This window comes from Nelusetta ayraudi, unplaced genomic scaffold, assembly GCF_046127955.1.
Source record: "Nelusetta ayraudi isolate G7.1 ecotype Tasmania unplaced genomic scaffold, CSIRO-AGI_Nayr_v1 ptg000135l, whole genome shotgun sequence".
Lineage (NCBI taxonomy): Eukaryota > Metazoa > Chordata > Actinopteri > Tetraodontiformes > Monacanthidae > Nelusetta > Nelusetta ayraudi.
The window spans coordinates 19,122,501-19,139,413 of NW_027466185.1; the positions used below are offsets into that span (position 1 = coordinate 19,122,501).

Consider the following 16,913-nt stretch of genomic DNA (forward strand, 5'->3'; position numbering starts at 1 on the left):
CATCTCCACATTTTGCCATTCGTACTGCATCGTTGTTCACATTTAAAGGGAATAGAGGACACACGCACATATTAACAGTGGTGGCCAGCAAGGCCTTCTCTGCTGGCCTAAACCTACTCAAAATAAGTACATTTTAGTCCCGTAAATATGATAAAACTTATTCTCTATAGCAGGGGGTGGCCAAACTTTATTTGCAATGGGGCCCAGATGACAGACTGCATTGTGTTCGTGGGCCACGACAGTTTTGTTGACGGGGGGGGGAAGGGGATGCTGGTTGGAAATAGCGCTAACTTCCTGGAATTTTTTTTCGTTGACGGGGGGGGGGGGTGAATTGACGTTGCGTTCCGCCATTTTTTTTGTTTTGTTTTCGTTGAGCGGGGGGGCGGAAGCACGCTATCGCTGTCGCGCTACGCTAACGCGTCGGCAAAGTTTAGGTGGGGGGGGGGGTTCTGACTGCCTTCACGCGGGCCGCACGGAGACACGCCGCGGGCTGGATGTGGCCCGTGGGCCGTAGTTTGGCCATGCCTGCTCTATAGCTTGTTTTCTTCATGTCATCCACTTGGTTGCGCTACTTGGAGTTACGTTAAAGTCCCGGTGATTGTTCCATCCCAAAGGATGCCAAATTTGTCCTCCGCATTTGACCCATTCCCTGAGGTGGGCAGCAGCAGTGCTGCGTCTTCTGCTGGACTGAAACTTTGTTGACTAATGTCTAGAAATCTGCATTTCATTTTGAGTTTTGACAGTATTGATGGTACATTGGGGAGGCATTAGTTGAGGTAGGACCAAGTACGACGTCACTAAAGGCCTAGACTGCCTGTCAGTATATCTCCCTACCCTGCACTTTCAGTTGGATGCAGCCTATTATGTTCGCTTGTACCTGTGACGCGCGCAATAACAATAACTCTAAAATGAACCAAACAACTGCACTCTAACATGAGAGAAACCAACTGGGCCAACGGGAGGAGAGCATTCAGCAAGGTTCAACCAACCTAGCGACTGTATCTCGCCGCGGTATTATTGTGTTGCCTGGCAACAGGCGGCAAACAAGTGTTTATCAAACTAGAATAATGCAGCGTATCTCCGTGGTGCGCCGTGCTCGCTGGGACTTCACAGGCCTTCTCTTTCATTTGACCATTTAATAAATTTCACAGTGAAATTTCATGACGCATTCCCAGACAGGTTGAGGGGGATTTTTCCCTGTCTGTGAGTGTGTGTGAATGCTCTGCCTTGTGTACACAAAGCCAATCGAAAGGGAAAATGCGAAAGAATGGGAACAAGTCAAACAGTCTTCCTGGTTCAATTTGTCATTTCGGTAAGAGTAACAGCATGAGGAGATTTTACAGAAACAGCATGATTCAAAACAACCGTGTCTAATTTGCTATATATAAAGTTAGCATATTAGCATGAGGTGGTTTTCGCCTTTTTACGAACCTGAAATGATGTGCAAAATAAAAAGCTGAATAGAAGTGGGTTTGCCGAATCGACCCCCGCTGCGTTTCCATGACATTTTTTTTTTTCGCAAAATAAAAGCGATATTTCTCAAATTTGGACAAAGTACAATTGCAATTTGCAGGTGTTCCCATTGAATGGTGTGAAGTGTTTGTTTACGTTTGTTTGCGGTCAGGAATGGCTGTTATATTTTTCTCCTTGATTACTTGTAAAAAATGTTTTGTCTCCTCCTTTGTCCAAACATAACGCGCCATTTTCACTTGACGGTGAACTGGTCACGTGACCCCGTGCGTCAGGTCCAGTGACGTGTAAATGCGAAAAAAAAAAAAAGTGTTTCCACGACATGGCATGACACTTTTGCGTTTACACCTATATATGGATACGTCTGAAAGACCACCTCATGAGAGCGACAAAATCTTTTAGCCATATTTGAGAGGTTTTTTGAAGTTTAGGTGTTTCCATGACCAGTTTCTCATTGCGATATTTAGGTTTTGCATAATTCTAGGGGTAACGGAAACGCAGCTACTGATGTAGCGAACAGTTCAAGCTCTTGATGCAGCTAACGGCCGGGTTCCTTGCGGCCTCAGCTCGTCAAGAACAATTGTTCTGCTGGTTTCGTTTACCTCTTCTCTTCTCAAAGACAAGCTCATCGTGCGAGTGTGACAATATAAAAACAAGCTGTCTGCCCTTGAGCCACATTATTAATACGCTAAATTAAAGGGGTAAAAAGATTCCTCCAATTCCACCTAAATCTGGCCGGCGTTACGGCGTAATTTCTATTTGCCACAAGTGGGAATTGAGGCCGTTATCAACCCTCTCAATATACCTATTAACAAGTCTGGCCTAAAGAATGTCAGAACCTGGTGAGGAAAGAAAAAAAACAACACACACACACACACACACACACACCCACAAAAGTCCCAGAGGCCATGTTGATGTCACACAGTGTCTTCTTTGTTTTGGCTTAACCTTTCAAAAGGCAAAGTGCCTGGATCAAAAGTCATTAAAGAGGAGCTGGCTGTGAGCAAAACGCTCCAGGGGTTGTGAGAGGGATGGTGGTGGGGGGGGGGGTGGTTCATTTGCTGAATCATGACCTAAAAAACAGGAACCAACTGTTAACTGTTAAACACCTCACACATAGAGAGCTGCTTTTCATCCTAGCGGTGATTCTTCCATATCATGCAAGTAAGTAAAAAGAAATTAAACTTTAAATGATAATAATGATGAAATTGTCTTTTTGCTTCTTTCATCCCTCTGGTGTATTAAAATGAAAACTCTCTGTGGGTCTGAAGATAAGGAATATTTATTTTGTGTGTGTGAAAACTGACAAACCACAAATGCCAACGTATTGTTTTTCCGGCTGCGCTGCAGATGAAAGGGCCAACGCTTCTCTTGATGGCGCAGTCGGAACCTTCGGGATGCTAATGTCTTTCCACGGCAGCGGGCCAGCACATGCAGCCCCGCTGCCAGGGAGACGTTGACAGGACCGGGGCCGTGGATGTGGGTTGGCCAACATTAGATCAAAGCTTAGGAGGCAGGGACGGGGCTTTTAGGATGTCACTTTCCATCACCGGTGGAAACACACACACGCACTCGGCTATGTTGGACTCGCAGGGGGAGTGAGAAAAGACCGCCGTCGGAAAGAACGGTCGTAAACGTGACGGCTAAATGGACGCGCGGGCGGGTAATTCTCTCCGAAATGGCCTGAAAATCACCCGGCTGAGAGCCGCGCCATGCGTAACGGTCGATGTTTGCATCCCGAGCGTCGCCTCACTCAAGCTAACAACAAGCGGCCATCTTCAAGGAAACAACAACGTATGCGGCCGAAGACGTACGCGTCGGAGCGTGAAAGGAAAGCGCGCCGTCTGTATCGCTGTCGCTGCGGCTTGAAGTCCGTCACGACAGACGAGCGGCGTACAAATGAGCTCATGTCGTCAAACACGGCCCGGCACTTTAAACGCTAGAACTTTAAAATGAATCACAGCTCTGGAATCTTGCGTATCCGCCTCATCTCCGATAGAAAGCTATTTCAGGTAGCCGTTTGATAGGGTAGCCAATTAGGCTTCCTTTGGGCGGGGACGGAAGCAGGAAGCAGGCGACGCACAGAAAGAGATGAGCTACGACATGGACAAAGAAAATATTTCATGAAAGGATAACAAAGACCAGGACCAAATGCCAATACCAAATGTTTTCACCCACGGAAGTTCAGTTCACACCAAAGTGCACTGCGGCCTGCCACTTAGCATCAAGGTATGGCGACACAGATAAGCAAGCAGGACACACAGTTTGACAGACAGACGCTCGGACCTCGTACCAACCAAATCCTGCCTCCCCTTTACAAAACGCCCTGTTGTGCACTCCAGCGGATAAATAAAATCCCAAGTATGGAGGACAAATTCCACCTGGTGCCCAAGGTTACCAATGCTGTGTCGCCATAGAGAATAAATACACAACAAAAAGAAGCAGGTTCAGCTGTGTGTTGTCGTGCACGGCATAGAAAAGAACTGGCAAAAATAGTAGAGAGAGAGAGAGAGACTGATGAATGAGAAGTTTGATATATTTGGTGTACAGCTCGCTTAGCTCAAGCGCGTTGGAACAAAGGCAGCAGTCTAGTGCTAACTAACGCAAGCACATCTGGCTCTAAAACTGGTAAACCTTCAAAACATGCATGTATCAACAACAACAACAACAAAAAGATGTAAGAGTTTTTGTTGTATCCAATACTTACATTTTTAAGAAGTAAGGGTTACAATCTGTGCTGAAAACAGCATTTGTGAGAACCATGCCATGCTTCAGAGCCAGCTTAGCTACTGTAGTTTAGTGTTTAATATTATATTTAACAATATCGGCAGAAAGAATGTTGATGGACCAAAATATCTACTGCAAACTGAAAATGATGCGATGGTGAATCATTTCCCCCATAGCTAATTGCTCGCTTGTTATAGAACCCAAATCATCCCTGATACAAATAAGGATTCTGAGCTAGCACAGACCACTACTATCACGCCTTACCTAATATGTGCGAACAATAAACATGAACTATACACGCTTAGCACCAATCTGTTGTGTGTAAGTTTGTGTAGGAGTTGAAAACATGCTATTTTTTTTTTCACCATCGATCGGACCCATAAAACCACTGAGTCACTCCACTGGCTCCAAAACTACTAGGACTCCTGCAACTCAGTTTCACTGAGACGGACAAAATCAGAACAAAAAACAGGGGAAAACAACGCACCAAAACAACGGTGACCATTGTCACTTTCCGTCTTGCCTTTTTCGTGCAATTTGGAAGCCTGATGGCGACTCTGTGCGAACCGCGGGCACGCCGGGCTATTCTGGCTCAGCAGGGTATTAGAGGGAGATGAGGTGATAACATTGAATGATCTGGAGATTAGGGATACTGTTTCCATTCCTGTAGCACCACTGGCCTCATTTCACCACAGGGGGGTTTAGCCACACTGTCATCGCTCCCCGTTTGTCCCCGTCTGCGCGCACAAGCGTTTGGACGAGCTTGTCCACTTTGTCCGACTTTGTTTATCAATCAATATTGAAATCAATCCCACCCCCATCTATTCTTCCCACCCAGCTTCAACAAACGTTTACCGCAGGAAGCTATTTGTTCTCACGTTGGCAGATTTCAGGAGCCCAGTCTGGTGCAGTGTGGCTAAATCGCACTGCATGACCCAAAAAGTGTTCTTGCAGAGTTCGGAATGAACGGCCTGCAGGGAGACAAACGTGGGAACGTTTCCCGTTTTTTGCAAAAAAAACTCGAGAGGGCTTTTTAATATTTGCATGAAAAAGACGGTGTGGAAAAACTCTTCTCATGCGTGTGCGACACATGGATGTATTATAACAACTGGATACCGGATTGGCAATATGCCGCCGTGACGATTTTTCCCCAGTGGCCACTCGAAGTACTGCAGCGGAAAAATCCCATGGACCCAAAAAAGCATTTCTTCCATGGACCGCAGTACAAAAATAAACGTCTGGACGACTGTGCCCTGAAACCCGATTCAAAGCAAATCTTTATATTGTAGATTTTTCAGTCATGGTCTTTTAGTCGTTTAAAGAAATGATAAAAGCCAGAAAATCTGTTCTGTCTCGGCTCGTTCTGACGTGTCTGTAAGCGACGTTCTCCAGGATTGTTCTGATTGGCCAAACAGATCATGTGAGTTACAGAGGCATGATGGGAAGTGACACGACTGCGCATGCTTTATGGGGCCTTTAAAGAAGAAGTCAAAAAGTTTCGGCGTAATGCGCTGGGGGAGCAGCTTCATTGAAATGAATGGGCCACCATGTTGGAGTCTCGGGGTGTGGGGCGACACATGAGCTGCGAGCTGCCACAGCAACCTCGCTAAAACTTGTTTGCCGTCTGCTAAATTAGCCTAAGTTTAGCCTCTATTAACACTCCCGCCCTGCAGTGAGAATGCAGCGTTTCCCCGTCAATTCAAATTCAGAAGCGCAAGTTACCGGTGCAGCGTTTTTGCCCAGTGACAGTGCCCCGACTCCCTGCTGACTGAAGCCGCGGTTGCCACAGATTTTCAACGCCCTCAATCAATCTGTGTCGCAGCTAATCACGCCTTTTCACAATGACGTAGCAAAGCATGCAACCTGATGTCGCACAATGGGTCCTGTTTGTTACGAGTTAGATTTGGTAGCTTTTAAAGGTAACTAAAGCAACACGAAAACCTTTTTTTTTTTTTTTTTTTGACCTAATTTCACATATTTGTAAGTGTAATATTCAGCTAAAATCCGAACTCCAAGCAGTTCTACGTTCTGGGCTACTGGAAACACGGCTGTCTCCTTAAGTCTACCCTCCACACGACCTTTTGTCATTGCAAACCGCTTGTTTTTTCAAATACAAGCAGTTTCCTTTAAATGTATGTCTTAAGTCCATATACAAAAACGATTAAACATTCTCTTAAACATAATCCCTGTTATATAAATGTTCTAAAGCAATGTGAATGCAACACAAAAAAAAACAGAGCTTTCACCGTTATGGCTGTTAAAAAAAAAAAGGAAGATACGTTAGCTCGGTGGATATTTCCGGCCTGCCGACGACATTAATTTGCTACGCCGCGCTCCTCTCAAGAGTGGGACTCTCGAGGCTTATCTGAGACGCAGGCGGCGGTGAGGCGCAGCGAGACGGAACATTTTCTTCTCACTCAAATTTAAGTTCCGAGTTCATCCGGGACCGGAAAACTTCAAACGGCAACGAGTGACTGATGGCACCGCCGTCGAGTGACTCATCCCGACAGACGCGAGGTGCAGTTCGCCCCCCTTTTAGCCTGCATCCTATGAGGTGAAGTCTCGGCCAGTGTGTGTGTGTGTGTGTGTGTGTGTGTGTGTGTGTGTGTGTGTGTGTGTGTGTGTGTGTGGAAGTAATATTGTGTGTATATGACACAACAAGGCCGTGGGGAAATTAGCACCGTTGTGCTAATTTCAGACCATTTATCAGCGTCCCCGCATCACAGAAGGAAGCCGCAGGGCGTAAGAATGTCTGCTGGAGTGTGTGTGGCGTTTAGCTCAGTGCGACGCCCCGAGCCAACGCAGGGGCCACGTCAGTGTTTGTCCATCTCAGCCGAGCGCCGCGTTCAACGAGAGGCGCACCACTCGTGTAAAGTGGCTGCTGGGTAATCGTGTGAACGGAGATCAGTCAATGGGTGGAGCCGGGAGGGAGAGGGGGTGGGGGGTAGAAAAGGCCCCAGTGCACGTTGGGACGCGCCACTGGAGGGGTGAAGGGTGAAGGCTGTTGCATAACGCAGACGTGCGCTTAACGGGGTCAGGATAAACACGCGCAGGGATCGATGACATCACGATCATCACCGGCAGCCGCATCATCAAGAGGAACCCCGTGGGAGCGGCGGAGGAGGGGTCGTTAAAGGGCGACGCCACCGGGTTTTTTTTTCCTATTCCTCCTCCCCTCACAAAGTTCCACTTAACACGCAGAGGATGGACCTGGGGTGGGGAGACCGGTGACTGGCGGGCCACAACGGGGACTAAAATGTGACGGGGGGGCGGGGGGGCAGGAGGAGAGCGATGGAGTGTTTTGGTGACCCACCTCACAGGAGGGAAATACATCATGGGATATGCAGAAAACACGTCAACTGAAAATGAACCAAAGCGTTGAAACAAAATATCTGTCTACGAAGCCCCACGGTATTTAGCTCTTTATTGAAATGATGAGCTACTTTATGACTTACTTACTATTAATATAAATTCTTTGGCGGGCCGGATTAAAAAGCTCAACAGGCCGCATATGAACGATGAAAACAGAGGGCTATGACTTGGTTTGCTATAAACAGAAAAGTCATGCTGTGGCTCGGTGGAAAAATAAATAATTAACCGCGACAGTTTAAAGATGCAAGTACAATTAAGAGCCAGTTGATGCAAACGAGTGCAGTCTCAGAAACCTTAGAAAGGTCCTGGAATTTCTGATAGTAATAAAATATTCAGAATGTCGATAATAATTCCAACACATCTTAAAACCCCTGCACTTTGAATGGATCTATTAATCATAAATAACGCACTGAGTGGCATCAGACTCTGATGTTCCAGTGACTGCTATAAGAACAGATTAAAAAATTAAAAATAAAACTCCCTCTTTCTGTCGGTGCCTCGTGATGGCTGAGTTCTCTATCGGCATTGCTCCGACCCTGAGGCTTCGTCTCTTTCATAATCCACCATCCATCTATTATCCCCTGTTTCCTCACTAATTGTTTTTTCCTAACAATATCACATGTAGGAAAAATAAAGAAGTGCCAACAGCCTGCGGCGTGGCTTCCGTGCTAGCTTTGCGACTCGGAGCTAAAACCGGACCGGGCGGCTCGCTTTTTGAGGGAACGGAGATCTAATTGGAGGAGCCTGAGGCGGCAAACTGAGGAGACGCTGGTGCTTTTCACCACTTGTTGATAAACTGTTTAAAATGTCGAAGCCTCGCGCTGCTTCAGAGGCGGACGGAGGCGCAGCAGCCAAAACAGGCTGAATGTCTGATGGCTGCCTTCAGTCAACACACGTGTTGCGCAGGTGTGTGTGTGTGTGTGTGTGTGTGTGTGTGTCCGGAGCTGCGTTGACTCCGACCTCGGCGCTCCGTCAACGCACGCATCCCAAGCCTGTATTAATACACTCCGGCGTCGCTCAGCTTGTCAGCGCCGCTCGTGTTGTCCAGGAAATTAGGACAGGAAGCGTGGGCAGTGCAACAAAAAGACAACCCCCCCCCCCCCCCCAAAAAAAGAAAAGATAAATAACGAAGACACGAGCACAGATGTGCAGACGGCCGCTCAGTGCATCCACACAGGGATAATTAATCAATATTGTTTCCATGAGCGAAGAGGAGGAAGAGGAGGGAGGCACTGTAACGTAATTAGGGAGCACTGCAGGGCCGCGAGCTCGTCTCAAGCAGCAAATCAAGATGCTCTCTCTCTCTCTCTCTCTCTCTCTCTCTCTCTCTCTCTCTCTCTCTTCTCTCTCTCTCTCTCTCCTCTCTCTCTCTCTCTCTCTCTCTCTCTCTCTCTCTCTCTCTCTCTCTCTCTGCTGTGCTCGGACTCAGTGTTTTGGGCGCAGTTTGTGCGTGACCTCCGTGGGGAACAGATGCTTAATGACCACGGAGGACTGGGGGGAGGGGAGGGAGAGAGAGAGAGAGAGAGAGAGAGAGAGAGAGAGAGAGAGAGAGAGAGAGAGACATCACTCGGGTTATATCACCAGCGACTAAAAAGCAGCCGAGGCCGCGGGTGTCCGGGGCGAGAGGGAGAGCGAGCGGCCCTGTGTGACAGTTTACATAAGGTCTCCCTGTCACAGCGCTGCTGACTCTGGACACACACACACACACACACACAGACACACACACACACACAGAGTACATGGAGAGGATGAATTGGGGGGGGGGGGGGGGGTTATCAAAAACAAACAGGAAGCTATGAGACTATGTGTTCATCATTTGAACAAACCTGTGGCACCAGTGGCTATTGTCACTCCTTAATTATCCTATTTTTCTTCTTTATTTCAATGAGTCTTTTCCTCTCTATGCACTTTTTGTGAACTCATTGCGGATGACTGACATTCCTTCGGAATGAATTAAGTACCTGTCTGTCTCTATAGTTTTTTTTGTGGATTGTTCCGAGTGCTGCAACAGCGTAGTTCCCCAATTTGGGATCAATAAAGCACATCTATTCTATTCCATTCTATTCTATTCTACTCTATCCATCTATCACAGTACTTTTTGGCCGTTCCCCACCAGGGCGGGAAGCCGAAGCCGCTGCCAATGTCGTTGCGGTACTCCCGAGGACGTGAAAAAACAGATTTGATGGGATTACATAATCCAGTCAGGCTGAGCCGCTGAGGGCTGCTGGTAGGCAGGCAGGCAGGCAGGCAGGCAGGCAGGCAGGCAGGCAGGCAGGCAGGCAGCCCACCTCCTCCATTCAATCAGCCGCTGACGATCTTTTCATCGCCGCACGTTCGCCCAACCGTCACCTGCTTGTTGGTGAATTTTAGCCGCAGCAACATCAGCAGCAGCAGCAGCAGCAGCAGCAATAGCGGCAGCAGCAGGAACACAATATAAGAAGCGCTCAGAGTCAGTGTGCACGGCTGCGGGGCCTCTGTTGTCAGTGGATGCTGATTTATGGATGCAATAAAAAAAAAAAAGAAAGGAAGAAAAAGAGCAACACCGCACTGCACTGAAGACCTCTCGCTGCTTGCAATGGCTGCCATAAAAGTCACAACGAGGACTTTTAGTATTCACAGTCACGGGCGAGGCGACACCACGGACAGCTCCCACTCATCACCGCCCGTCACAAAAATCCGTCGTTACTTTTTTGCGCGTCAAGCCGAGCCCAGTTTCTGCCAACGAGACGAGCTCACTTCGCTGTCTCTGCATATTAAAGGCCCCGGCGTGGGGGGTCTAGCACCACCTAATGGTCGGGATGCACAGTGATGCAAAATCATAGCACATTTACATGCCAATGTGAATCCCCCCCCCCTCCCCACCGCGTAATCTCATGCCTTTCTTCTGCACCAGCAGTGACGTCACAGCAGAAACAACCCCCCCCGCCCCCCCACCCCAGGAGCGCAGCTTCATCATCTGGGCTGCTGTTCTGATGTAAATACTAATCCTGTTGTCCTGTTTATTTACCGCCCACGTCACGTTACCAAAACAAACACCAGGAACAAAACACAGTTCAATTGCCGCGTGTTGATGCTAATCTGCAACAGCTCACTGTTTCTTTTGTATTAGTAGAAGAACATAGAGTTGATGTGATTCTTTTGTCCTGATAAGAAATATATGTAGGGTTGTATAAAGCAGTGTTTTTCAACATCTGTATACTCTCTAGTGTGCCGTGAGATAATGTCAGGTGTGCTATGAAAAATGATCCAATTTCACTTAATTGGTCCAAGAAATATAATAACATTCCATTGTGCTTTAAAAGGCATATGAGACCTTTTTTACCTCCCTCAATTCCTCCCAGGATATCAGCTTTGTGCGCAACTAAACAAGCCCAGGTTTCACACCGAGAGAGGAGAAATAAATTAGGAGAGTAAATCGTCATCATTAGGCTAAAAAGCGTCATTTTATAATCTTTTTGGTTGGTGGTGTGCCATGGGAATTTTCAAGGTGAAAAACACTGTTGTGTACAATAGTGTTATCTTAGATTCTTCCTGATCCTCTTTCCTTCTTTGCTGAGATTGTTTTTTTTTTGCTGCTGAATTGCACCATCTCCGGTCAGCATGACCAACTTTCACATTTCACTGCACATCCAGCGTGAGCATGATGTGACCAATAAGAGTTCTTGAATCTGCTAAACGCCCAATTTCATCATTAGCGAAGGTGACTTTTATCCCCCCCCCCCCCCCCCCCTCCAGGTACAGTACAAGGGTTAATGGGGGCAACTGGACTTGTCCTTGTGATCTTGAAAACGTTTCACCTCTCATCCGAAAGGCTTCACCAGTTCAGTTCAGTTCAGTTCAGTTCTTCAGACCTGAAGAAACCAGTCCAGTTGCCCCAACGTAACCCTTCCACTTTAAGGTGACCTGGATGACTGAGAACCTTCACAGACACATCACCCCCTCCCTCCCAGGTAGTAAACAATCACCCCTCCCACTCTTCCCCAGGGGCCTCACCTGTCCCTTCACGAGGCTGGCGGCGAACTGCCTCATGACCGCCTCCACCGTGTAGGCGCTGGACCAGCCGCGCGGCGTCAGCAGCTCCATGCAGATGGCGCCGCCGTCCAGCACGTAGCCGTTCTCCAGGCGCGGCGTGAGCACGCGCATGAACGGCGGCGAGAAGGGGAAGTTGTCGGGGAAGGTGACGTTGAGCAGGATGAACTCGGTGCTCGTCTCCTTCATGTCCTGCCACAGCGCCGAGTCCTTGTCCACCTGGTGCAGCTTGACGTTCCAGTCGAACAGGTTGTCCTCCACCAGCTCCACCGTGATGAAGTGGTCGCCCAGCCGCCGGATCTCCTGCAGCTCCTTCATCAGCCGCCGCGTCCGCACCTGGGTGCAGTGCTGCTGCCGGTGGTGGGGCGCCGCCGCCACCACCGCCGACGCCGGCGCTATCGACGAGGCGCTGGTGGCCTTGCCGCCGCCGCTTCCTCCTCCTCCGCCTACACCTCCCCCACCTCCTCCCTGCTGCTTCTCCTTTGCATCCCTGCCCTGTCTATCCTTGTCCCGCGACGCCTTGTCCTTGCCGTGCTGGTCCAGCTTCCTGGCCTTGATCTCCGGGGTGCTCAGGATGTTGGCGTCGTTGGCCGTCTGACAGTGTTTGGTGCTGCTGCTGTTCTTCTGGTTGCCCTTGGTGCCCTTTAACGAGCCCTGGTGGTGCTTGGGGTCCTCGGTGTCCCGGTCGTGCAGGCGGATCAGACCGATCTTCCGCAGTAGGGTGGCCATAATGTGTCGAAAGGGTGGTGGGGGGGTGGGTTTGGGGGGTCGGGGAGGGGGTCTTCAATCGTTCCTGCGCCGAATCTGCCCAGCACAGGGGGGGCAAAGATTCACCCGCTCGCGTCGATCTCTTTCGCTCCTCGCGGATGAAACCCCCCCACAATAAAGCCCAATTTTTCTCTCTCTCTCTTTCTCCCCCTCGTTTCTGGCCGCCAATGATGATTAACCTTGTTGCACCGCAGTCCCTCCTCCGCTCACTGCAGCCAGGGATGAGCACGACCAGTGGGAAGCCTGGGTTTTCTCCTCAGTGCATCATCTCGACTACAGAGGAGGTGGTGGGAAACAATACATGCCTGCGATTAGATTTACATTCATGCTGCAAATAAATAAATAAATACACGGAGCAGATCCGGCAGAGAACTCGGACGACACACACACACACACACACACACACACACACACACACACACACACACACACACACACATATATATATATATATATATATATATATATATATATATATATATATATATATATATATATGTATATATATGTATATATATATGAAAGTGGAGCGACGCCGACTGCAATGATAGGACGGCGCAGTACGCAAAGGCATCGAGGTGATTTCTCTTTGAAGACACGAACCGATGTGTGGGTAGAGGAATACATACTGCAGTGTTATTATGACGGATGGAAGCGTCATCTTCGCGCATCACGCCGCAGAAATTGCGGAGGAAAACCCGGCGGACGCAAAATAAACAATGACATGCAGCGCAAATTTGGAAAAAAGCTACAGAAATATCGAAAATATCGCCACCGAGTACCCGTAGCTGTGTTGGTGTATTATATTCATCGCGACATCACCATGCATTTTTTCCCCCTTTATGCGTCTTCTCCCGCCCGCGCACCCTCACTATCCGAGCCGATGGAGGAAAAAAAAAAAAGAAAGAAGAAAGAGCAAAAGCGGTCAAGTCAGTTCTTACCTCGAACGGAGAAAATTCACACAACGTCCCTTTAACGTCCCCGGACGCCGTCCTCGCTTCGCGCAACAAAAAGAGTCCGAAATGGCTCCAGCATCCAAGGGAGAGGCTGCCGCCAGTCGGTGGGAGCCGCGGAGGTGAAGAAGAGAAGGAGGAGGAGGAGCAGGAGGAGGAGAGGCTCTGACGTGCGTCTGTGCAGCCGCGCCAGCTCCTGCTTTAATGCAGCCGAGCACGGAGCACTGCCCACAGATGATGTTTCAGCCCGATGGTCGTCATCGCCGGAAACGGCGCCACTGCTGCACGCTTTCAAAATAAAATCTCGCCGCTGCAAGTTCGAGTGTGGGAAGCCACAGCATCCACCGGGCGTGTTTGTGTGTTGTGTTTTTTGTGTTTAAAATAATACTGGATTTAAAGTGTCACACTAGGTGTGCATGTGGAGGTGGGGCGAAGGCGACGAGGAAGATAAAAGGTCCGTAGAGGTTGAAGAGAAAGTCCGACAGAACGCGTTAAAAGTCCAAATGAAACTTTACGTTGCTAAGGTCTAGGATCCGTTTAGAATAAAATACGTATGTATTTGTGTTCATGCTTGGGGGAAATCAGAGCACTTTGTTTTGGAGAGACATGGCTTATATCCAGTGTTCCTGGTTTACACAGAAAGTACAAGTGATCGAAACGCTGGAAACGAGTGAAAACAGCCGTCACTTTCACACTATTTTCACTTTGGGCGCATGCTTTTAATGCCGTGAATGTGGTCAGGTATGATATTGTTAGCTAAAAAGACAAAAAGACAAAACAAACAAAAAACCCTCAATAACCCTCCTTTTCACATGAGCCTTTGTCCCCTAAAGGGAAGGGAACGTAATCTAAATACAACACTATTTGAATCAGTTTATTTTTATGTTGTATATCGCAAACGAACGGACGATAAACGGTAGTTTGTTGTCATTGTTCGTACGTTTTTACTGAACGATATAATCCTGGTTCAAAAAAATCTTGTTCAGTTTTTGCGGTTATGTATGAATGACGGTATACATCTTGAATATCGCTTCGCTTGACCGTTAACCACGACACTTCTACAGCCTCACTTTACGGTAACATGCCATTGGTTGTTACCACGGTAGCGGAAAAGCGTCCACAGCGATTGGCTGATTTGCTGCCGTCAAGTAAGACTGTCGCAGGACAGGCGGCGGATAGTAAACAGCGACCGATTGACACAAAACCGGCCATTTAACACGTATGGTTGTCTTTTTTTTCATGGTTTAGTTACTGTTAATCAGAATGGCTGAAAAATTTGATAATTTGGAGGAACATCTGGAGAAATTTATCGAGAACATTCGACAGCTGGGAATCATCGTCAGCGACTTTCAGCCGAGTAGCCAAGCAGGACTCAACCAAAAACTGTGAGCTATGCTTGATTTCGGACGTGAAAGCGGGTTTCTATTCCGGTCAGCGTTTTGTTAATCCACAAATGATGTCGATTTATTTTCCAGGAATTTCATGATATCCGGACTACAGGACATCGAAAAGTGCCGTCAGCAGCTTCACGAGATCAACGTGCCGCTGGAGGTTTTTGAGTGAGTCCATTAATGCTCGCTTTCGTTTTCAAGGTTAATTAATAGTTAGCTGATTGTTTTTCCCACATCCATCATGATCCTGCTTTGCTCCACTGTTGCAAATGATTGTGGTCTGTTAAAACCAAACCGCAATTCCTACCAAACCTCATTCTAAAATGTGACAATTATATTTGATCGATGACTTGCAAACAATCAAGTCACCTAATACATATCATGATATTATTTTTGTGATCAGATCAAGCTGCTTTCTAAATCGGCATGCAAATGCTCTAGATTATATCAGGTTGTCCTTAATTATTCTGCGTGGTCACTTGAAAAAAGTCAAGAAAAAATACACACAAACTTCCAAGAGTTTCCAACTTAAGATGAGTTGTTTTGAACGAAATATTGACTGAACACTCACTGATGCCTGACTATGTATTAGATTAAGCTAAATGCAGAATTATCTTCACAGATGTCTGTGAAGGTTCTCAGTCATCCAGGTCATCTTGATGCAGAAGGGTTGAGTTGGGGCAACTGGACTTGTTCTTGCAAGAAGTAATTTTGTTCCATTGGTGCCTTGAGAGAAGTCTTCTACATCAATTTTTCCTCAACTGTCAATATTCTTGGTTTTTATAGATACATCGACCAAGGCCGAAACCCTCAGCTGTACACCAAGGAATGCCTGGAGAGAGCCCTTGCGAGGAACGAACAGGTCAAAGGGAAGATTGACACCATGACGGTAAGAGGCCACCTAAAAATCTTGGCCATTGACACCAGTGGTTTTAAATGAATACATGCTTTTCTTTTTTTTATGGCCCGTATTGTTGCATAATGCTTCATAACATTAGATGCCACTGAATCTTGCACATTGGGCCTTTAAATGCTAAAAAAAAGAAGAAAAGAAATGACCTAAACTAAACGTTTCCTGTTGTATTTTTTCAACAGAAATTCAAGAGCCTTTTAATCTCCGAGCTCGGCAAAGTCTTCCCAGAGGAGATGTCCAAGTATAAGGCCATACACGGGGAGGATGCCCCCTCCTAGAGGCTGCTGCGTCATGACCCTAACCCCTAAACCTGTGACCCTTAAAATTGAAAGCCCAAATGGCGTGTGACCCAGCAGAATTCGCCGTGGCTGACGACAGAATGCGAAAGTCACTCGTGGGGGGGGGGGGGGGGGGGGGGGGTTCTGCTCATTAGTACTTTGATGAAAACAATTTCATTTGTGCAAATCAATGCGGTCCCTGCCTCTCTACATTTAAACCTGATTTGAAACAACAGCAAGGCTAAATTACACAGAGTATCAAATTTTTTTCCCCCAGTTGCTTGGATTTTAAACTCCCCTGCAATGAACTCCATTAAAACCACAGAAGCCAATTCTACCGCGCCTGTCTGCGAGCAAGAAAACGCACCTCCTTCTTAGTTCCGCATTACAAGATCATCCACATCACTTGTACAGTATATTTATACTCTTTTTGTAATGTCTCCTCCTCATCATCCATTTGATACATTTCTACCACGCACAGCTCAGGTTTGTAATGAGTGAAATATTGACATCTTGTTTTTTTCCTATCTTTTTTCTTCTGCCCAGTTGCTTCAAATGAGACAAGTTAGTCCACTTTTTATTTGTGTTGTGTTTGTATGAGAAATTTTGTGAATAAAGGATTTCTGTCAGACGTATTTTCCGTCCCTTTGTATATCACAGTGAGGGAAATACTTATTCAAAGCTCCCATATTCTTCCCACTTGGCAATATTTCTTTCTTTATCCTGCATCCCAGTGCAGCAGCTTCACACAATAGGCTGAAAACTCAATAGATTGCCAAAAACAGCATTATTAGCTCTGAAAGTTCCTCTTTCCAAAAGGCCCTGTTGAACTTTGATTCGGTTAGGAAGGGGATAAAAGCAGGATTGTCTCAGCAGGTGCGACGGACACCTGATTGGGGGTGTTCCCGTCACTAACCTGCGACATGGAGGTGACGCAGGAGTGCTCTTTGTGATGTCACCAGGGGTTGATCTCCAAAACTCCATGTTTAGCACACTGTCCAAAAAGAGGAAC

At 47.4% G+C, this 16,913-nt stretch overlaps 2 protein-coding genes and 1 long non-coding RNA gene across 3 annotated transcripts in view; 1 reads left to right on the forward strand and 2 right to left on the reverse strand.

Annotated features, from left to right (window-relative positions):
• Nucleotides 1-13,750, reverse strand: part of ube2ql1 (ubiquitin conjugating enzyme E2 QL1) — a 17,376-nt gene extending 3,626 nt beyond the window's left edge. Inside the window, exons 1-2 of the mRNA XM_076011495.1 lie at nt 13,308-13,750; nt 11,563-12,639 (exon numbers count right to left, since the gene is read on the reverse strand). Of these exons, the coding sequence (XP_075867610.1) occupies nt 11,563-12,327 (765 nt within the window). The 5' untranslated portion in view covers nt 12,328-12,639; nt 13,308-13,750. The remainder of the gene's footprint in view (nt 1-11,562; nt 12,640-13,307) is intronic.
• LOC142877431 (uncharacterized) overlaps nt 1-16,913 on the reverse strand; it is a 98,798-nt gene that overhangs the window by 25,186 nt on the left and 56,699 nt on the right. Inside the window, exon 2 of the long non-coding RNA XR_012923846.1 lies at nt 16,818-16,895. This is a non-coding gene — a long non-coding RNA (uncharacterized LOC142877431). The remainder of the gene's footprint in view (nt 1-16,817; nt 16,896-16,913) is intronic.
• Nucleotides 14,448-16,532, forward strand: med10 (mediator complex subunit 10). Its single transcript, XM_076012069.1, has 4 exons — nt 14,448-14,704; nt 14,795-14,878; nt 15,497-15,599; nt 15,806-16,532. Exons 1-4 carry the CDS (start codon nt 14,583-14,585, stop codon nt 15,899-15,901), a joined length of 405 nt encoding a protein of 134 aa, XP_075868184.1. The 5' UTR covers nt 14,448-14,582; the 3' UTR covers nt 15,902-16,532.